Source organism: Oncorhynchus mykiss, chromosome 14, assembly GCF_013265735.2.
Source record: "Oncorhynchus mykiss isolate Arlee chromosome 14, USDA_OmykA_1.1, whole genome shotgun sequence".
Taxonomy (NCBI): domain Eukaryota; kingdom Metazoa; phylum Chordata; class Actinopteri; order Salmoniformes; family Salmonidae; genus Oncorhynchus; species Oncorhynchus mykiss.
Window position 1 is genome coordinate 29984919 of NC_048578.1, and position 22353 is coordinate 30007271.

At 52.3% G+C, this 22353-nt stretch overlaps 1 protein-coding gene across 4 annotated transcripts in view; it reads right to left on the minus strand.

Annotated features, from left to right (window-relative positions):
- Positions 1-22353, minus strand: part of LOC110489108 (NEDD4-binding protein 3-A) — a 71874-nt gene that overhangs the window by 15746 nt on the left and 33775 nt on the right. For 3 of the 4 annotated variants that reach the window (XM_036943279.1, XM_036943281.1, XM_036943280.1), the window contains 2 exons: positions 1801-2093; positions 241-418 (listed from right to left, as the gene is read on the minus strand). In XM_036943279.1, coding sequence (XP_036799174.1) covers positions 241-418; positions 1801-2060 — 438 coding nt within the window. In that variant the 5' untranslated portion in view covers positions 2061-2093. Of the gene's footprint in view, positions 1-240; positions 419-1800; positions 2094-2410; positions 2431-22353 lie in introns of those variants that run through there. The other variant, XM_036943282.1, reaches the window with a different exon arrangement.

Genomic DNA, 22353 nt, shown 5'->3' on the forward strand with positions numbered 1-22353 from the left:
TATATGTTGTCCCAGGGATAGCATACCTATACAGTATGTTGTCCCAGGGATATCATACCTATATGTTGTCTCAGGGATATCATCCCTATATGTTGTCCCAGGGATAGCATCCCTATATGTTGTCCCAGGGATAGCATACCTATACAGTATGTTGTCCCAGGGATATCATCCCTATATGTTGTCCCAGGGATATCATACCCATACAGTATGTTGTCCCAGGGATATCATTATTCTTCTTACCTTCTCATATTTCCCTCTAATGGGCAGTGAGTTCTTTGACATGTCCACCTCAGTTCTGTCTTTGTGGTAGATCTTGATGTGTTCCTCCTCATGTCCATGCTCTCTCTTCATGGACTGCATGCTGGAGAAGATGTCCTTCCTACTGCTGCCTGGGCCGCTACCCGCTTTGGCCTCTTTCCTGGTGGGGATCATTATAAAGGTTTTCATTCAGGTTTCAAGTCATTTGATAACCAATCAAGTCAATTGATAACCTGTTCTTCTGAGCGATAACAGCTTGTTATGAAAATGATTTAGATTTGAGTGTGCAAGAAAGGTATTTGACTGTACTGAGGCATGTGATATTAAAACTTGAACCAAATAAAAATGATTTAGATTTCATCAAGCTACAACTATATTGTAATAGCCTACTTCCCAAATATAGTCAAAACCTCCTACCAGCTCACTGTGTGTGGCACCCACCTGGCAGTAGCACTAACACCACTATGGAATCACAGGTGATGTTATTACCCAAGAGCATCATTAATGCCTCCTATTTGAAACAGACAACTCTTTCCCGCTTTGTCTGCACTTTATGGAATACATAGACTCTCTACTATAAAACCCATCTGGGTGATGAAACACAGCAGCTATTTTATACCTATCAGAGAGTTCACTAACCTGGTGATGTTGATGAAACACGGCAGCCATTTTGTGCCTATCAGAGAGTTCACTAACCTGGTGATGTTGATGAAACACGGCAGCCATTTTGTGCCTATCAGAGAGTTCACTAACCTGGTGATGTTGATGAAACACAGCAGCCATTTTGTGCCTATCAGAGAGTTCACTAACCTGGTGATGTTGATGAAACACAGCAGCCATTTTGTGCCTATCAGAGAGTTCATTAACCTGGTGATGTTGATGAAACACAGCAGCCATTTTGTGCCTATCAGAGAGTTCACTAACTTGGTGATGTTGATGAAACACAGCAGCCATTTTGTGCCTATCAGAGAGTTCACTAACCTGGTGATGTTGATGAAACAGCAGCCATTTTGTGCCTATCAGAGAGTTCACTAACCTGGTGATGTTGATGAAACACAGCAGCCATTTTGTGCCTATCAGAGAGTTAACTAACCTGGTGATGTTGATGAAACACGGCAGCCATTTTTAGAGTATCAGAGAGTTCACTAACCTGGTGATGTTGATGAAACAGCAGCCATTTAAGAGTATCAGAGAGTTCACTAACCTGGTGATGTTGATGAAACAGCAGCCATTTTAAGAGTATCAGAGAGTTCACTAACCTGGTGATGTTGATGAAACACGGCAGCCATTTTAAGAGTATCAGAGAGCTCACTAACCTGGTGATGTTGATGAAACACAGCAGCCATTTTGTGCCTATCAGAGAGTTCACTAACCTGGTGATGTTGATGAAACACAGCAGCCATTTTGTGCCTATCAGAGAGTTCACTAACCTGGTGATGTTGATGAAACACGGCAGCCATTTTGTGCCTATCAGAGAGTTCACTAACCTGGTAATGTTGATGAAACACGGCAGCCATTTTAAGTATTAGAGAGCTCACTAACCTGGTAATGTTGAGGTAGTTGAGCAACTCTCTCTGGTTGAAGCCTTTCTTTAATATCCTGTTGGTCTGCCTGGGTCCCACCTGGGGCACGGCCCGGCTGCCTTTAGCTGGGGACGCGTCTGGGCGCTCCACTAGGCTGCCTACACTACCCATACTGAACCGGTCCAATAGGGCTGTGGACCGGGTAGGGGTCGAGATGGGATCACGGAATGTCTTGCTGGGGTTGCGGGTCAGAGGAAGGGTTTGGACCGACGTTGCCATTGGTTACAGGACAGGGTGGCCCCGCGGGGAACTCTTGAGGTAGAGGAGAGAAGAGGAAGAACAAGGTTGAAAAACAGAGAATGGATATAAACCAACTGTCATCTGATTCAGAACCCTGTAAAATATCATAAACCATTATCACCATGACAACTTCCTATTCACCTTCTAACTGTACTCTGTAATATCTTATCTCTGTAATATCTTATCTCTTTGACAATAAACCATCTTATCCAAGACCAAGTTGTTTACAGTATGTCTTCAGCTGTCTGTCTGTCTGTCTGTCTGTCTGTCTGTCGGTCCCATTCCCTCTGTCTTCCTCAGTATTTCCCCGTAGCCTTTCCCCTAGTTACCAGTCTGTTGTTGATGTGCATTCCAGTCATACTCCTGTATTTTTCCCTGTCTGGCTTCATATCTCCTCTCTCAGAGCGTGACTTGACATGCGGCTCCTCTGTGATCAGCTGTGTGTGTGTGTGTGTCCCGAGGCAGTTTTGTGCAGTCAGTGACCCACCTAAAACCTTTAGAATAAACCCACCTAAGCTGTGATCTAGTCTTAATAAATGAGTCCCATAGTGCAAAGCCACACAGCAACACAACCGTATGGTTCAACCACGCTCAACTACTAGCTTATCAAAGAACCAAAACACTTTCCTAGTTACTAACACTTCAAAATCCCAAATAATGCATCAACCTCCTGCCAGAGACACCTCATGCATTTTTGAAATGTTAAAAATGAGAAGTAAGCTAAAAGAGAAGATCACAGATGTAGAGTGTAGTATGTATGTGTAGTGTGTGGGTAGAGTGTGTGTGTATGTGTGAGAGCCTCTTGGGGAAGAGGAGCAGATAACATATGCACCACCAGAAGCCTGTTATGTAACTATGTGTGTGTGTGTGTGTGTGTGTGTGTGTGTGTGTGGATTCGCCCTCCGTGATTCTACTGACTACAGCAAATCCTAATTGTCTGATAAAGAGGCAGAGTGCTTCGAATCAGGCAGCAGGGACTGACGAGGATGTTCCTTTATAATCAGGTAGCAGGGACAGAGGATGTTCCTTTATAATCAGGCAGCAGGGACAGACGAGGATGTTCCTTTATAATCAGGTAGCAGGGACAGAGGATGTTCCTTTATAATCAGGCAGCAGGGACTGACGAGGATGTTCCTTTATAATCAGGCAGCAGGGACAGAGGATGTTCCTTTATAATCAGGTAGCAGGGACAGAGGATGTTCCTTTAGAATCAGGTAGCAGGAACAGAGGATGTTCCTTTATAATCAGGCAGCAGGGACAGATGATGTTCCTTTATAATCAGGCAGCAGGGACAGAGGATGTTCCTTTATAATCAGGTAGCAGGGACAGATGATGTTCCTTTATAATCAGGTAGCAGGGACAGACGAGGATGTTCCTTTATAATCAGGCAGCAGGGACAGAGGATGTTCCTTTATAATCAGGTAGCAGGGACAGAGGATGTTCCTTTATAATCAGGCAGCAGGGACTGACGAGGATGTTCCTTTATAATCAGGCAGCAGGGACAGACGAGGATGTTCCTTTATAATCAGGTAGCAGGGACAGAGGATGTTCCTTTATAATCAGGTAGCAGGGACAGACGAGGATGTTCCTTTATAATCAGGCAGCAGGGACAGAGGATGTTCCTTTATAATCAGGCAGCAGGGACTGACGAGGATGTTCCTTTATAATCAGGCAGCAGGGACAGAGGATGTTCCTTTATAATCAGGTAGCAGGGACAGACGAGGATGTTCCTTTATAATCAGGTAGCAGGGACAGAGGATGTTCCTTTATAATCAGGTAGCAGGGACAGACGAGGATGTTCCTTTATAATCAGGCAGCAGGGACAGAGGATGTTCCTTTAGAATCAGGTAGCAGGGACAGAGGATGTTCCTTTATAATCAGGCAGCAGGGACAGATGATGTTCCTTTATAATCAGGCAGCAGGGACAGAGGATGTTCCTTTATAATCAGGTAGCAGGGACAGATGATGTTCCTTTATAATCAGGTAGCAGGGACAGACGAGGATGTTCCTTTATAATCAGGCAGCAGGGACAGAGGATGTTCCTTTATAATCAGGTAGCAGAGACAGATGATGTTCCTTTATAATCAGGTAGCAGGGACAGAGGATGTTCCTTTATAATCAGGTAGCAGGGACAGAGGATGTTCCTTTAGAATCAGGTAGCAGGGACAGAGGATGTTCCTTTATAATCAGGGCAGTCCTTTAGTATCTACTTAATTCATTATTGCCCTTCTGCTTTCTGATCCATTCAGTCAGTGCATCTTATTGACCTTCTAATCTACAGCCAGAACAGTGTAACCTACTACAACACACTGTGGGTTATTCAGTGGTCATATTAATGACTATACAGAACAGTGTAACCTACTACTGTCACGACTTTCGCTGAAGTCGGTCCCTCTCCTTGTTCGGGCAGCGTTCGGCGGTCGACCTCACCGGCCGTCTAGCCACCGCCGAGTCTTTGTCTTTCACACCTGGCTTCACTCAACCAATGACTTGTTTATTATTTAACCCTCTGTTCCCCATGTTTTGTTTGTGAGTGATTGTTCATTGTACATTCGGGACGCTTTTGTGGGCTCGCTATGTTGCTGTGCATTTTGGTATAAGTATGTTGATTACTGCTGTCCTGCGCCTTACTCTCTACACCAGCTACACACAGGACTATTACAACTACAGCACACTGTGGTTATTCACTGGTCATATTCATGACTATACAGTATGTCATGCTTTAGTGAAATATGAGAGAGAGAGAGAAGCGAGGACGGAGGGAGGGAGAGAGAGAGAGAGAGAAGTGAGGATGGAGGGAGAGAGAGAAGCGAGGACGGAGGGAGGGAGAAAGAGAAGTGTGAACAGAGGGAGGGAGAAAGGGAGAGAAGTGTGTACGGAAGGAGGGAGAGAGAGAGAAGCGTGAACAGAGGGAGGGAGAGAGAGAGAAGTGTGGACGGAGGGAGGGAGAAAGAGAGAGAGACGTGTGAACGGAGGGAGGGAGAGAGAGAGAGGTGTGGACGGAAGGAGGGAGAGAGAGAAGTGTGGATGGAAGGAGGGAGAGAGAGAGAAGCGTGAACAGAGGGAGGGAGAGAGAGAGAGAAGTGTGGACGGAAGGAGGGAGAGAGAGAGAGAAGCGTGAACAGAGGGAGGGAGAGAGAGAGAGAAGCGTGGACGGAGGGAGAGAGAGAGAGAGAGAAGCGTGGACGGAGGGAGAGAGAGAGAGAGAAGCGTGGACGGAGGGAGAGAGAGAGAGAAGCGTGGACGGAGGGAGAGAGAGAGAGAGAAGCGTGGACGGAGGGAGAGAGAGAGAGAGAAGCGTGGACGGAGGGAGAGAGAGAGAGAGAAGCGTGGACGGAGGGAGAGAGAGAGAGAGAAGCGTGGACGGAGGGAGAGAGAGAGAGAGAAGCGTGGACGAGGGAGAAGCGTGGACGAGGGAGAGAGAGAGAAGCGTGGACGGAGGGAGGGAGAGAGAAGTGTGAACAGAGGGAGGGAGAGAGAAGTGTGAACAGAGGGAGGGAGAGAGAGAAGCGTGGACGGAGGGAGAGAGAGAGAGAGAGAAGCGTGGACGGAGGGAGAGAGAGAGAGAGAAGCGTGGACGGAGGGAGAGAGAGAGAGAGAAGCGTGGACGGAGGGAGAGAGAGAGAGAGAAGCGTGGACGGAGGGAGAGAGAGAGAGAGCAGCGTGGACGGAGGGAGAGAGAGAGAGAGCAGCGTGGACGGAGGGAGGGAGGGAGAGAGAGAGAAGCGTGGACGGAGGGAGAGAGAGAGAGAAGCGTGGACGGAGGGAGAGAGAGAGAGAAGCGTGGACGGAGCGAGGGAGAGAGAAGCGTGGACAGAGGGAGAGAGAGAGAAGCGTGGACAGAGGGAGAGAGAGAGAAGCGTGGACAGAGGGAGAGAGAGAGAAAAGTGGACGGAGGGGGAGAGAGAGAGAAAAGTGGACGGAGGGGGAGAGAGAGAGAAAAGTGGACGGAGGGGGAGAGAGAGAGAAGCGTGGACGGAGGGAGGGAGAGAAGCGTGGACGGAGGGAGGGAGAGAGAGAAGTGTGAACAGAGGGAGGGAGAGAGAAGTGCGGACGGAGGGAGAGAGAGAGAGAAGTGTGGATGGAGGGAGGGAGAGAGAGAGAGAGAAGCGTGGACGAGGGAGAGAGAGAGAAGCGTGGACGAGGGAGAGAGAGAGAAGCGTGGACGAGGGAGAGAGAGAAGCGTGGACGGAGGGAGAGAGAGAGAGAGAGAAGCGTGGACGGAGGGAGGGAGAGAGAGAGAGAGAGAGAAGTGTGGACGGAGGGAGGGAGAGAGAGAGAGAGAGAAGCGTGGACGGAGGGAGAGAGAGAGAGAAGCGTGGACGGAGGGAGGGAGAGAGAGAGAGAGAGAGAAGTGTGAACAGAGGGAGGGAGAGAGAGAGAGAAGCGTGGACGGAGGGAGAGAGAGAGAGAAGTGTGGACGGAGGGAGAGAGAGAGAGAAGTGTGGACGGAGGGAGAGAGAGAGAGGTGTGGACGGAGGGAGAGAGAGAGAGAAGCGTGGACGGAGGGAGGGAGAGAGAGAGAGAAGCGTGGACGGAGGGAGGGAGAGAGAGAGAGAAGCGTGGACGGAGGGAGGGAGAGAGAGAAGCGTGGACGGAGGGAGGGAGAGAGAGAGAAGCGTGGACGGAGGGAGGGAGAGAGAGAGAGAGAAGCGTGGACGGAGGGAGAGAGAGAGAGAAGCGTGGACGGAGGGAGAGAGAGAGAAGCGTGGACGGAGGGAGAGAGAGAGAAGCGTGGACGGAGGGAGAGAGAAGCGTGGACGGAGGGAGGGAGAGAGAAGCGTGGTCGGAGGGAGAGAGAAGCGTGGACGGAGGGAGGGAGAGAGAAGCGTGGACGGAGGGAGGGAGAGAGAAGCGTGGACGGAGGGAGAGAGAAGCGTGGACGGAGGGAGGGGGAGAGAGAAGCGTGGACGGAGGGAGGGAGAGAGAGAGAGAAGCGTGGACGGAGGGAGGGAGAGAGAAGCGTGGACGGAGGGAGGGAGAGAGAAGCGTGGACGGAGGGAGGGAGAGAGAAGTGTGGACGGAGGGAGGGAGAGAGAGAGAAGTGTGGACGGAGGGAGGGAGAGAGAGAGAAGCGTGGACGGAGGGAGAGAGAGAGAGAGAAGCGTGGACGGAGGGAGAGAGAGAGAGAGAGAAGCGTGGACGGAGGGAGAGAGAGAGAGAGAAGCGTGGACGGAGGGAGAGAGAGAGAGAGAAGTGTGGACGGAGGGAGGGAGAGAGAAGCGTGGACGGAGGGAGGGAGAGAGAAGCGTGGACGGAGGGAGGGAGAGAGAAGCGTGGACGGAGGGAGGGAGAGAGAAGCGTGGACGGAGGGAGGGAGAGAGAAGCGTGGACGGAGGGAGGGAGAGAGAGAGAAGTGTGGACGGAGGGAGGGAGAGAGAGAGAAGTGTGGACGGAGGGAGAGAGAGAGAGAGAAGTGTGGACGGAGGGAGAGAGAGAGAAGTGTGGACGGAGGGAGGGAGAGAGAGAGAAGTGTGGACGGAGGGAGAGAGAGAGAGAGAAGCGTGGACGGAGGGAGGGAGAGAGAAGCGTGGACGGAGGGAGGGAGAGAGAAGTGTGGACGGAGGGAGGGAGAGAGAGAGAAGTGTGGACGGAGGGAGAGAGAGAGAGAGAAGTGTGGACGGAGGGAGGGAGAGAGAAGCGTGGATGGAGGGAGAGAGAGAGAGAAGTGTGGATGGAGGGAGGGAGAGAGAGAGAGAGAAGCGTGGACGAGGGAGAGAGAGAGAAGCGTGGACGAGGGAGAGAGAGAGAAGCGTGGACGAGGGAGAGAGAGAAGCGTGGACGGAGGGAGAGAGAGAGAGAGAGAAGCGTGGACGGAGGGAGGGAGAGAGAGAGAGAGAGAGAAGTGTGGACGGAGGGAGGGAGAGAGAGAGAGAGAGAAGCGTGGACGGAGGGAGAGAGAGAGAGAAGCGTGGACGGAGGGAGGGAGAGAGAGAGAGAGAGAGAAGTGTGAACAGAGGGAGGGAGAGAGAGAGAGAAGCGTGGACGGAGGGAGAGAGAGAGAGAAGTGTGGACGGAGGGAGAGAGAGAGAGAAGTGTGGACGGAGGGAGAGAGAGAGAGGTGTGGACGGAGGGAGAGAGAGAGAGAAGCGTGGACGGAGGGAGGGAGAGAGAGAGAGAAGCGTGGACGGAGGGAGGGAGAGAGAGAGAGAAGCGTGGACGGAGGGAGGGAGAGAGAGAGAGAAGCGTGGACGGAGGGAGGGAGAGAGAGAGAGAGAAGTGTGGACGGAGGGAGAGAGAGAGAGAGAGAAGCGTGGACGGAGGGAGGGAGAGAGAGAGAGAAGCGTGGACGGAGGGAGAGAGAGAGAAGCGTGGACGGAGGGAGAGAGAAGCGTGGACGGAGGGAGGGAGAGAGAAGCGTGGACGGAGGGAGAGAGAAGCGTGGACGGAGGGAGGGAGAGAGAAGCGTGGACGGAGGGAGGGAGAGAGAAGCGTGGACGGAGGGAGAGAGAAGCGTGGACGGAGGGAGGGAGAGAGAAGCGTGGACGGAGGGAGAGAGAAGCGTGGACGGAGGGAGGGAGAGAGAAGCGTGGACGGAGGGAGGGAGAGAGAAGCGTGGACGGAGGGAGAGAGAAGCGTGGACGAAGGGAGAGAGAAGCGTGGACGGAGGGAGGGGGAGAGAGAAGCGTGGACGGAGGGAGGGGGAGAGAGAAGCGTGGACGGAGGGAGGGAGAGAGAGAGAGAAGCGTGGACGGAGGGAGGGAGAGAGAAGCGTGGACGGAGGGAGGGAGAGAGAAGCGTGGACGGAGGGAGGGAGAGAGAAGTGTGGACGGAGGGAGGGAGAGAGAGAGAAGTGTGGACGGAGGGAGGGAGAGAGAGAGAAGCGTGGACGGAGGGAGAGAGAGAGAGAGAAGCGTGGACGGAGGGAGAGAGAGAGAGAGAGAAGCGTGGACGGAGGGAGAGAGAGAGAGAGAAGCGTGGACGGAGGGAGAGAGAGAGAGAGAAGTGTGGACGGAGGGAGGGAGAGAGAAGCGTGGACGGAGGGAGGGAGAGAGAAGCGTGGACAGAGGGAGGGAGAGAGAAGCGTGGACGGAGGGAGGGAGAGAGAAGCGTGGACGGAGGGAGGGAGAGAGAAGCGTGGACGGAGGGAGGGAGAGAGAGAGAAGTGTGGACGGAGGGAGAGAGAGAGAGAGAGAAGTGTGGACGGAGGGAGGGAGAGAGAGAGAAGTGTGGACGGAGGGAGAGAGAGAGAGAGAAGCGTGGACGGAGGGAGGGAGAGAGAAGCGTGGACGGAGGGAGGGAGAGAGAAGTGTGGACGGAGGGAGGGAGAGAGAGAGAAGTGTGGACGGAGGGAGGGAGAGAGAGAGAAGTGTGGACGGAGGGAGAGAGAGAGAGAGAAGTGTGGACGGAGGGAGGGAGAGAGAAGCGTGGATGGAGGGAGAGAGAGAGAGAAGTGTGGATGGAGGGAGGGAGAGAGAGAGAGAGAAGCGTGGACGGAGGGAGAGAGAGAGAGAGAGAGAAGCGTGGACGGAGGGAGAGAGAGAGAGAGAAGCGTGGACGGAGGGAGGGAGAGAGAAGTGTGGACGGAGGGAGGGAGAGAGAAGCGTGGACGGAGGGAGGGAGAGAGAAGCGTGGACGGAGGGAGGGAGAGAGAAGCGTGGACGGAGGGAGGGAGAGAGAAGCGTGGACGGAGGGAGGGAGAGAGAAGCGTGGACGGAGGGAGGGAGAGAGAAGCGTGGACGGAGGGAGGGAGAGAGAAGCGTGGACGGAGGGAGGGAGAGAGAAGTGTGGACGGAGGGAGGGAGAGAGAAGTGTGGACGGAGGGAGGGAGAGAGAGAGAAGTGTGGACGGAGGGAGAGAGAGAGAGAGAAGTGTGGACGGAGGGAGAGAGAGAGAAGTGTGGACGGAGGGAGGGAGAGAGAGAGAAGTGTGGACGGAGGGAGAGAGAGAGAGAGAAGCGTGGACGGAGGGAGGGAGAGAGAAGCGTGGACGGAGGGAGGGAGAGAGAAGTGTGGACGGAGGGAGGGAGAGAGAGAGAAGTGTGGACGGAGGGAGAGAGAGAGAGAGAAGTGTGGACGGAGGGAGGGAGAGAGAAGCGTGGATGGAGGGAGAGAGAGAGAGAAGTGTGGATGGAGGGAGGGAGAGAGAGAGAGAGAAGCGTGGACGGAGGGAGAGAGAGAGAGAGAGAGAAGCGTGGACGGAGGGAGGGAGAGAGAAGCGTGGATGGAGGGAGGGAGAGAGAGAGTGAGACGCGTGGACGGAGGGACAGAGAGAGAGAGAAGCATGGACGGAGGGAGGGAGAGAGAGAGAGAGAAGCGTGGACGGAGGGCGAGAGAGAGAAGCGTGGACGGAGGGAGGGAGGGAGAGAGAGAGAAGCGTGGATGGAGGGAGGGAGAGAGAGAGAGAAGCGTGGATGGAGGGAGGGAGAGAGAGAGAGAGAAGCGTGGACGGAGGGAGGGAGAAGCGTGGACGGAGGGAGAGAGAGAGAGAGAGAAACGTGGACGGAGGGAGGGAGAGAGAAGCGTGGACGGAGGGAGGGAGAGAGAAGCGTGGACGGAGGGAGGGAGAGAGAAGCATGGACGGAGGGAGGGAGAGAGAGAGAGAAGCGTGGACGGAGGGAGGGAGAGAGAGAGAGAAGCGTGGACGGAGGGAGGGAGAGAGAGAGAAGCGTGGACGGAGGGAGAGAGAGAGAGAAGCGTGGACGGAGGGAGAGAGAGAGAAGCGTGGACGGAGGGAGAGAGAGAGAGAGAAGCGTGGACGGAGGGAGGGAGAGAGAGAGAAGTGTGGACGGAGGGAGAGAGAGAGAGAGAAGTGTGGACAGAGGGAGGGAGAGAGAGAGAAGCGTGGACGGAGGGAGGGAGAGAGAAGCGTGGACGGAGGGAGGGAGAGAGAAGCGTGGACGGAGGGAGGGAGAGAGAAGTGTGGATGGAGGGAGGGAGAGAGAGAGTGAGACGCGTGGACGGAGGGACAGAGAGAGAGAGAAGCATGGACGGAGGGAGGGAGAGAGAGAGAGAGAAGCGTGGACGGAGGGAGAGAGAGAGAAGCGTGGACGGAGGGAGAGAGAGAGAAGCGTGGACGGAGGGAGAGAGAGAGAAGCGTGGACGGAGGGCGAGAGAGAGAAGCGTGGACGGAGGGAGGGAGGGAGAGAGAGAGAAGCGTGGATGGAGGGAGGGAGAGAGAGAGAGAGAGAAGCGTGGACGGAGGGAGGGAGAGAGAGAGAGAAGTGTGGACGGAGGGAGAGAGAGAGAGAGAGAGAGAGAGAGAAGCGTGGACGGAGGGAGGGAGAGAGAAGCGTGGACGGAGGGAGGGAGAGAGAAGCATGGACGGAGGGAGGGAGAGAGAGAGAGAAGCGTGGACGGAGGGAGGGAGAGAGAGAGAAGCGTGGACGGAGGGAGAGAGAGAGAGAGAAGCGTGGACGGAGGGAGAGAGAGAGAGAGAAGCGTGGACGGAGGGAGAGAGAGAGAGAGAGAAGCGTGGACGGAGGGAGAGAGAGAGAGAGAAGCGTGGACGGAGGGAGAGAGAGAGAGAGAAGCGTGGACGGAGGGAGAGAGAGAGAGAGAGAAGTGTGGACGGAGGGAGAGAGAGAGAGAGAAGCGTGGATGGAGGGAGAGAGAGAGAAGCGTGGACGGAGGGAGAGAGAGAGAAGCGTGGACGGAGGGAGAGAGAGAGAGAAGCATGGACGGAGGGAGGGAGAGAGAAGCGTGGACGGAGGGAGGGAGAGAGAGAGAAGTGTGGACGGAGGGAGAGAGAGAGAGAGAAGTGTGGACGGAGGGAGAGAGAGAGAGAGAAGCGTGGACGGAGGGAGGGAGAGAGAAGCGTGGACGGAGGGAGGGAGAGAGAAGTGTGGACGGAGGGAGGGAGAGAGAGAGAAGTGTGGACGGAGGGAGAGAGAGAGAGAGAAGTGTGGACGGAGGGAGGGAGAGAGAAGCGTGGATGGAGGGAGAGAGAGAGAGAAGTGTGGATGGAGGGAGGGAGAGAGAGAGAGAGAAGCGTGGACGAGGGAGAGAGAGAGAAGCGTGGACGAGGGAGAGAGAGAGAAGCGTGGACGAGGGAGAGAGAGAAGCGTGGACGGAGGGAGAGAGAGAGAGAGAGAAGCGTGGACGGAGGGAGGGAGAGAGAGAGAGAGAGAGAAGTGTGGACGGAGGGAGGGAGAGAGAGAGAGAGAGAAGCGTGGACGGAGGGAGAGAGAGAGAGAAGCGTGGACGGAGGGAGGGAGAGAGAGAGAGAGAGAGAAGTGTGAACAGAGGGAGGGAGAGAGAGAGAGAAGCGTGGACGGAGGGAGAGAGAGAGAGAAGTGTGGACGGAGGGAGAGAGAGAGAGAAGTGTGGACGGAGGGAGAGAGAGAGAGGTGTGGACGGAGGGAGAGAGAGAGAGAAGCGTGGACGGAGGGAGGGAGAGAGAGAGAGAAGCGTGGACGGAGGGAGGGAGAGAGAGAGAGAAGCGTGGACGGAGGGAGGGAGAGAGAGAGAGAAGCGTGGACGGAGGGAGGGAGAGAGAGAGAGAGAAGTGTGGACGGAGGGAGAGAGAGAGAGAGAGAAGCGTGGACGGAGGGAGGGAGAGAGAGAGAGAAGCGTGGACGGAGGGAGAGAGAGAGAAGCGTGGACGGAGGGAGAGAGAAGCGTGGACGGAGGGAGGGAGAGAGAAGCGTGGACGGAGGGAGAGAGAAGCGTGGACGGAGGGAGGGAGAGAGAAGCGTGGACGGAGGGAGGGAGAGAGAAGCGTGGACGGAGGGAGAGAGAAGCGTGGACGGAGGGAGAGAGAAGCGTGGACGGAGGGAGGGGGAGAGAGAAGCGTGGACGGAGGGAGGGGGAGAGAGAAGCGTGGACGGAGGGAGGGAGAGAGAGAGAGAAGCGTGGACGGAGGGAGGGAGAGAGAAGCGTGGACGGAGGGAGGGAGAGAGAAGCGTGGACGGAGGGAGGGAGAGAGAAGTGTGGACGGAGGGAGGGAGAGAGAGAGAAGTGTGGACGGAGGGAGGGAGAGAAAGAGAAGCGTGGACGGAGGGAGAGAGAGAGAGAGAAGCGTGGACGGAGGGAGAGAGAGAGAGAGAGAAGCGTGGACGGAGGGAGAGAGAGAGAGAGAAGCGTGGACGGAGGGAGAGAGAGAGAGAGAAGTGTGGACGGAGGGAGGGAGAGAGAAGCGTGGACGGAGGGAGGGAGAGAGAAGCGTGGACGGAGGGAGGGAGAGAGAAGCGTGGACGGAGGGAGGGAGAGAGAAGCGTGGACGGAGGGAGGGAGAGAGAGAGAAGTGTGGACGGAGGGAGGGAGAGAGAGAGAAGTGTGGACGGAGGGAGAGAGAGAGAGAGAAGTGTGGACGGAGGGAGGGAGAGAGAAGCGTGGATGGAGGGAGAGAGAGAGAGAAGTGTGGATGGAGGGAGGGAGAGAGAGAGAGAGAAGCGTGGACGGAGGGAGAGAGAGAGAGAGAGAGAAGCGTGGACGGAGGGAGAGAGAGAGAGAGAAGCGTGGACGGAGGGAGGGAGAGAGAAGTGTGGACGGAGGGAGAGAGAGAGAAGCGTGGACGGAGGGAGGGAGAGAGAAGCGTGGACGGAGGGAGGGAGAGAGAAGCGTGGACGGAGGGAGGGAGAGAGAAGCGTGGACGGAGGGAGGGAGAGAGAAGCGTGGACGGAGGGAGGGAGAGAGAAGCGTGGACGGAGGGAGGGAGAGAGAAGTGTGGACGGAGGGAGGGAGAGAGAAGTGTGGACGGAGGGAGGGAGAGAGAGAGAAGTGTGGACGGAGGGAGAGAGAGAGAGAGAAGTGTGGACGGAGGGAGAGAGAGAGAAGTGTGGACGGAGGGAGGGAGAGAGAGAGAAGTGTGGACGGAGGGAGAGAGAGAGAGAGAAGCGTGGACGGAGGGAGGGAGAGAGAAGCGTGGACGGAGGGAGGGAGAGAGAAGTGTGGACGGAGGGAGGGAGAGAGAGAGAAGTGTGGACGGAGGGAGAGAGAGAGAGAGAAGTGTGGACGGAGGGAGGGAGAGAGAAGCGTGGATGGAGGGAGAGAGAGAGAGAAGTGTGGATGGAGGGAGGGAGAGAGAGAGAGAGAAGCGTGGACGGAGGGAGAGAGAGAGAGAGAGAGAAGCGTGGACGGAGGGAGAGAGAGAGAGAGAAGCGTGGACGGAGGGAGGGAGAGAGAAGCGTGGACGGAGGGAGGGAGAGAGAAGTGTGGATGGAGGGAGGGAGAGAGAGAGTGAGACGCGTGGACGGAGGGACAGAGAGAGAGAAGCATGGACGGAGGGAGGGAGAGAGAGAGAGAGAAGCGTGGACGGAGGGAGAGAGAGAGAAGCGTGGACGGAGGGCGAGAGAGAGAAGCGTGGACGGAGGGAGGGAGGGAGAGAGAGAGAAGCGTGGATGGAGGGAGGGAGAGAGAGAGAGAAGCGTGGATGGAGGGAGGGAGAGAGAGAGAGAGAAGCGTGGACGGAGGGAGGGAGAAGCGTGGACGGAGGGAGAGAGAGAGAGAGAGAAACGTGGACGGAGGGAGGGAGAGAGAAGCGTGGACGGAGGGAGGGAGAGAGAAGCGTGGACGGAGGGAGGGAGAGAGAAGCATGGACGGAGGGAGGGAGAGAGAGAGAGAAGCGTGGACGGAGGGAGGGAGAGAGAGAGAAGCGTGGACGGAGGGAGAGAGAGAGAGAGAAGCGTGGACGGAGGGAGAGAGAGAGAGAGAAGCGTGGACGGAGGGAGAGAGAGAGAGAGAAGCGTGGACGGAGGGAGAGAGAGAGAGAGAGAAGTGTGGACGGAGGGAGAGAGAGAGAGAGAAGTGTGGCCGAGGGGGAGGGAGAGAGAGAAGCGTGGACGGAGGGAGGGAGAGAGAGAGAAGTGTGGACGGAGGGAGAGAGAGAGAGAGAAGCGTGGATGGAGGGAGAGAGAGAGAAGCGTGGACGGAGGGAGAGAGAGAGAAGCGTGGACGGAGGGAGAGAGAGAGAGAAGCATGGACGGAGGGAGGGAGAGAGAAGCGTGGACGGAGGGAGGGAGAGAGAGAGAAGTGTGGACGGAGGGAGAGAGAGAGAGAGAAGTGTGGACGGAGGGAGAGAGAGAGAGAAGCGTGGACGGAGGGAGAGAGAGAGAAGCGTGGACGGAGGGAGAGAGAGAGAGAGAAGCGTGGACGGAGGGAGGGAGAGAGAGAGAAGTGTGGACGGAGGGAGAGAGAGAGAGAGAAGTGTGGACAGAGGGAGGGAGAGAGAGAGAAGCGTGGACGGAGGGAGGGAGAGAGAAGCGTGGACGGAGGGAGGGAGAGAGAAGCGTGGACGGAGGGAGGGAGAGAGAAGTGTGGATGGAGGGAGGGAGAGAGAGAGTGAGACGCGTGGACGGAGGGACAGAGAGAGAGAGAAGCATGGACGGAGGGAGGGAGAGAGAGAGAGAGAAGCGTGGACGGAGGGAGAGAGAGAGAAGCGTGGACGGAGGGAGAGAGAGAGAAGCGTGGACGGAGGGAGAGAGAGAGAAGCGTGGACGGAGGGCGAGAGAGAGAAGCGTGGACGGAGGGAGGGAGGGAGAGAGAGAGAAGCGTGGATGGAGGGAGGGAGAGAGAGAGAGAGAGAAGCGTGGACGGAGGGAGGGAGAGAGAGAGAGAAGTGTGGACGGAGGGAGGGAGAGAGAAGCGTGGACGGAGGGAGGGAGAGAGAAGCATGGACGGAGGGAGGGAGAGAGAGAGAGAAGCGTGGACGGAGGGAGGGAGAGAGAGAGAAGCGTGGACGGAGGGAGAGAGAGAGAGAGAAGCGTGGACGGAGGGAGAGAGAGAGAGAGAAGCGTGGACGGAGGGAGAGAGAGAGAGAGAGAAGCGTGGACGGAGGGAGAGAGAGAGAGAGAAGCGTGGACGGAGGGAGAGAGAGAGAGAGAAGCGTGGACGGAGGGAGAGAGAGAGAGAGAGAAGTGTGGACGGAGGGAGAGAGAGAGAGAGAAGCGTGGATGGAGGGAGAGAGAGAGAAGCGTGGACGGAGGGAGAGAGAGAGAAGCGTGGACGGAGGGAGAGAGAGAGAGAAGCATGGACGGAGGGAGAGAGAGAGAGAGAAGCGTGGACGGAGGGAGAGAGAGAGAGAGAGAAGCGTGGACGGAGGGAGAGAGAGAGAGAGAAGCGTGGACGGAGGGAGAGAGAGAGAGAGAAGCGTGGACGGAGGGAGAGAGAGAGAGAGAGAAGTGTGGACGGAGGGAGAGAGAGAGAGAGAAGCGTGGATGGAGGGAGAGAGAGAGAAGCGTGGACGGAGGGAGAGAGAGAGAAGCGTGGACGGAGGGAGAGAGAGAGAGAAGCATGGACGGAGGGAGGGAGAGAGAAGCGTGGACGGAGGGAGGGAGAGAGAGAGAAGTGTGGACGGAGGGAGAGAGAGAGAGAGAAGTGTGGACGGAGGGAGAGAGAGAGAGAAGCGTGGACGGAGGGAGAGAGAAGCGTGGACGGAGGGAGAGAGAGAGAGAGAAGCGTGGACGGAGGGAGGGAGAGAGAGAGAAGTGTGGACGGAGGGAGAGAGAGAGAGAGAAGTGTGGACAGAGGGAGGGAGAGAGAGAGAAGTGTGGACAGAGGGAGGGAGAGAGAAGCGTGGACGGAGGGAGAGAGAGTTTGAGTTTTTATAAAACCTTTATTTTTTACTCAAGTGTTAACATAAATAATGACACACTGCCTTTTCAGAAATGAAATAACAAAATGTAATTCCTAAACAAAAATAAATACATAACATATACATTCAACTTATTTCAGCAGCAAAAAATAATTTCCCCTCCTCTACAAAACAAAGTGCTCCTTCGTAAGCCCACTTCTCCTCAAATAATAGGAGATCTTTTACAGCTGAAAAGAACTCAAAATCTACTTTTATTCTTGCTTTCACTAAACCTTTAAAAACACATCTTACATCCTGCCCATATCCCGTTTCTATCTTATGTTTCCTACTCAGAAAAATTGACATCTTAGCTTGTCCCAAAATAAAATTTAACATTTGACATTTTCTTTTCTGTTGTTTACTATATTGAAACCCCAAAATAAAAACAGTGTTATTGAAAAACTCCCCTACAGCTTTAAACAAAGATTCCAACATTTCCAATAGCGGTTTTATCCTCTCACACTCCATAAAACAGTGAAAAATGGTTTCTCTTATATTACAAAAAGGACATCCATCTCTAACATCTGAGTTAATAACAGATACAAAAGCATTAACTGCAATGATGCCATGTAAAACCCTCCATTGCATATCACCAGTACCCTTTTGTAACGGTGGTTTGTACAGTGCTCTCCATGCTGGCTTTACCTTGTCATCAATGCCCAATTTTACCCTCCATGGAGTATCTTTTCTATTTTTCAATTTATCTTTATTCAACACCTTGACACACCCCCTATACAATTCCTTCCCATTCACCTCATCCAAACCCACCTCCTCCAACCCTCTCAAATCCAGCAATAACGCCTTTCTTTCTGACTCTGGGATATTTGGTGTAATCCCTAGTTTTGGAAATGAGACGTCTTCATCTTGCACCTTCTTCTTGTGGCTACTAAGCATATCCCATTCTTCCGCTGACAGAGCCTTCCTACAGCTCCCCAGCATTTGTCCGACAATCCTTTCCGACCTCATCCCCAAATGTTCTGCCACCCTTCTTCCATCCATTAAGGCGGGCCCAGCCATGGCCATTAACTGTCTTAAGGTGATGATTTTCCCCTTCACCAGAATCTTGGAGAAATGTGGAACAGCTGCAGTTGTACAGTCCAGTCTCGCCCCATACACCAGAGGTTCCTCCAACAGCCAATGCACTGACTCCGCTGAAGTTCTTCTGGACACCTTCATTATGCTCCACACTCTGAGAAGGCCTCTATAAAACGGAGGTACTCCCTCCCTAGAAATCTGGCTACTATCAACCAGAAATAAAGCCTTCTTTAAACCTAATCCTCCAACCCTCTGTAATATAAGACCTGCCACCCCTCTCCACACCACATTTTCCGGTCCATAAAGCAGCCTTTGAATGAACTGAAACCGGAAAGCAGCAGCCCTACTAGCAAGATGTACAAGACCTTGTCCCCCCTCCTCTTTTGACAAATACAAAACACTTTGTGGAACCCAGTGATACTTATCCCAAAAGAAATCCACAATAATTGCCTGTATCTTAGCCAGAAGGCCAGATGGTGGTTCTAAAACTGACAACCGATGCCACAGTGCAGAGGCAATCACATTGTTAACTATAATAGTGCGCCCTCTATATGACATACGAGATAGTAACCAACACCATCTCCTCATCCTCCCTTCCACCATTTCAACCACCCCACTCCAATTTTTTTCCATAGTCCCCTCATCTCCTAGATACACTCCAAGATACTTAAAACCTCCCTTACACCATTCTAGCCCCCCTGGCAAAGCCATGATCCCTCCAGACCATTCTCCAATCTGTAAAGCACAACTCTTTTCCCAATTTACCTTTGCAGAGGATATTCCCCTAAAACGATCAACCATTAGACTCAAACTATCCACCTCCGCTTGATTTTTCACTAACACAACTACATCATCAGCATAGGCTGAAAGACGAATAGGAGGAATATCCTCTGAAAGGCACACCCCTGCAATGCGACTTCTAATGCTATTTAGTAGTGGCTCTATAGCAATAGCATATAACATCCCAGACATAGAACATCCCTGCCTAATACCTCTACACACTTTAAAAGGAGCACTCAAACCACCGTTAACTTTCAATACACTTTCAATGTCACCATATATCACCTTTATCATGGCAATAAAACCAGAGCTGAACCCAAACGCCTCAAACGTGTGCCATAAATATTGATGTTCAACTCGGTCAAATGCCTTTTCCTGATCAATTGAAATTAGACCAGCATCCAACCCAATAGCCTTAGAGACGTCCAAAAAATCACGAATCAGAGAAATGTTATCCCCTATCTGCCTGCCAGGAACACAGTAGGACTGATCCGTATGTATGATTTGCCCCATCACCTCCTTCAGCCTGTTGGACAAAGCCTTTGACAATATTTTATAATCAGTACACAATAAAGCCACCGGCCTCCAGTTCTTCACCTCCCTCAGGTCACCCTTTTTAGGCAGTAGGGTGAGGACAGCCCTTCTGCAGCTTATTGGTAGTAACCCTCCGGTTAAACTATCATTAGCTACTTCTAACCAATCCTCTCCCAACATAGCCCAAAAAGACTTAAAAAAGTCAACGGGAAGCCCATCAATGCCTGGTGCCCTTCCATTTTCCATGCCATTTAATGCAGTGTATAAATCCTGCAAAGACAATGGTTGCTCAAGCTCAACTTGAGCTTCTGCAGGCACCTTTGGGAGCCCATCAAAGAACTGCTGTGTCACTGTTTTGTCCTCTTTGTACTCACACTTGTAGAGCTCAGCATAGAACTCTACTGCCCTCTTTCTAATTTCACTAGGGCTAGTGAGCTCTTGTCCAACAGCTGATTTGAGACAATGAATAATTTTTCTTTGTCCATTCTTTTTCTCTAAACCAAAGAAAAATTTGGATGAGGCATCCATTTCAGATATGCCCTGAAATTTACTTCTCACCAATGCCCCCTGTGCTCTGATACCCAGCAGATCTGCCAATGCAGCTTTTCTCCTCTTGAGGGCCTGAGTATGGCCTCGATCTCCTGTGGTCTCAACCAACGTCATGAGTTCCACTATTTCAATCTCTAGGGCTTTCATTGATCTGGTGATATCCTTGGTGACATTCTCCGTGTATTGATTACAAAATTGTTGAATCTGGATTTTCCCTATATCCCACCATTGTTGAAGGGATACAAAACTGGCCTTTTGAGACCTCCACCTCTCCCAAAAAAAACTGAAACAATTCCTGAAGTGAGCATCACTCAATAAAGTTATATTAAAATGCCAGTATGCGCTTTTAGGTTTTACATCGTTAATGAACACCACCTCTGTTATTAAACAATGATCAGAAAATCCCACTGGAGTTATCACACTTGATTTACAGACCTGAGATTGATGCTCAAAAACATAAAACCTATCTAACCTGGCCATAGAGATGATGTTCTCTCTCACATGCGCCCAGGTGTACTGCCTTGTTCTTCCATGTTGACTCCGCCAAATATCACACAGTTCATTTGTTACAATAAGGCGTTTTAAAAACGTCCTTGAGGCTATATGAGGTTCTTGGTGATTTCTATCTAAATCACTAACTGTGCAGTTAAAATCCCCAGCAATAAACAAATAATCTTCTTTGTTACATTTCTCAATGGTATTTGATAATGTCTCTAAAAAACATACCCTCTCAACTGTCACCACTGGGGCATATACATTTATCAGACACATATTGATGTTTTCATACCTTGCTCTAACTTTTAATAACCTCCCCTCAACTACCTCTTCAACCTCATATGACAAAGGCAAAAACCCTTTTGAGAACAAGATAACCACACCCCCACTTTTTGAGTTTTTATGACTACACACCACTGTCCCCCCCCACTCCTGTTGCCACATAACTTCATTTTCCAAATTACTATGCGTTTCTTGTAGAAAAATTATGTCACTTCCCTTTCCCCTCATTAACTCATACACCATGGCTCTTTTTTTAACATCTCTTGCCCCATTTACGTTTAAAGAAGAGATCTTAAAACTGCTCATGGATAAGAAAAAAATACAGAGGAAGATACAGCCACCACATCTCTTTACAGAGTTAAAACTGCAACTGAACTCTTTCATTTTCTTTAGAATTTGCATCACTTATTACTCTCGTGACCACTTTCTTGAGTCTAGCAATTTCAGGGCTTTTCAAACCTCCCCCTGTAATTTTTGACATCAGAAACTTTGCTGATTCAATAAACAATTCACGTTCAGGGAAAAAATCAGTTACATTGTAATCCTGCATATATTTCTTCCCTTTTGTCAACTTCAGAAATTGACGTATCTTCTCGATCCCATACCTCCCTTCCACCCCATCTATCTCACTATATTGTTGTGACGCGTCAGATGACTCACTCTCGCTATCCTCCCCAGAAGAAAACCCCATCTCTACAACCTGTTCATCTTCACCTGATTTATCCATCTCTACCTTTCTCTTAGAATTAGACCCTTCACCACCCCTTAAATTCTTCCTTTTACTCCTCGGTATTTTGAAAACATCCGCTTCTTTTTCCGTTATTTCAATCTCCTCTTGACCTCCAATTTCATTTTCCAGCACCACCTCAGCGACGGCAGTCGCAATCTCACCTAGTGTTTCCCCTCCCTCTTTGTTCTGATCTACCACAATTGCCCCCGTATCCACAATGCCTTCCTCTCCTACTTTTCCAACCACATCTGCCCACCTTCTCTCTTCCCCTACACCTGTAGTATTTTCATCCCTTCGCTGTGGTACGTTAGTTGCACCCGCACTAAAGCTACTACCAGGCTCAGCGCGTTCATTCTCGGGACAATTACGCACCAAATGCCCCTCTCTTCCACATCCAAAACATTTCATTGATTCAGTAGATGCATAAAAGACATAATCAAATCCATCAATCTTAAAACTAAACGCTAAATTCAGTTCATCTCCTTCCTTTTTTAAAATCATATGCACTTGTCTCCTATGAGACACGACATGTTTCAACAACGGAGATTTGCATCCAAAAAGAACCTTCTTTATTGTAGATACTATTTGACCATGGCGAGATAACTCTCGCTCTAACACTTCATCTCTAACAAATGGTGGCACGTTAGAAAGCATAACTTTCTTCGCAGGATTCATAAGCGGAAATACCGGCGTCTGTGTTTCCCGCAACACAACACCCCTCTCAACTATCTTATTCACCTTTTCAATTGAATCTAAGAATATCACTACAGCGCTATTCATCCTTGAGGCTGATTTAATGCTATCATACCCAATGATAGCACCCACAGCCAAGCTACATTCTTCCACTGAACACCCAGCCGCAGCAGGAATTTTTACTCCATGCCTCCGACTAAGTTTTTCAAACTCTACATTTCCGCGAGTGGCCATTGCAACCAGCCCCACCCGCTGGTTGTGCCCTCGCGAAAAACCAACCTCAAAGATCCCACCACCCCTATACGTGCTTAGTGATAGTTAAACAATATACCCTTAAAACACCTAAACTAATCAATATATATATATGTACATACCAAAACCCAATAGAGTGAAAAGAAATTCCATTCGTTCTCACAATCACTCCTGCTTGACGACTCACTCCCAGCATGCACTCCGAGAGAGAGAGAGAGAGAGAGAAGCGTGGACGGAGGGAGAGAGAGAGAGAGAAGCGTGGACGGAGGGAGAGAGAGAGAGAGAGAAGCGTGGACGGAGGGAGAGAGAGAGAGAGAAGCGTGGACGGAGGGAGAGAGAGAGAGAGAAGCGTGGACGGAGGGAGAGAGAGAGAGAGAGAAGTGTGGACGGAGGGAGAGAGAGAGAGAGAAG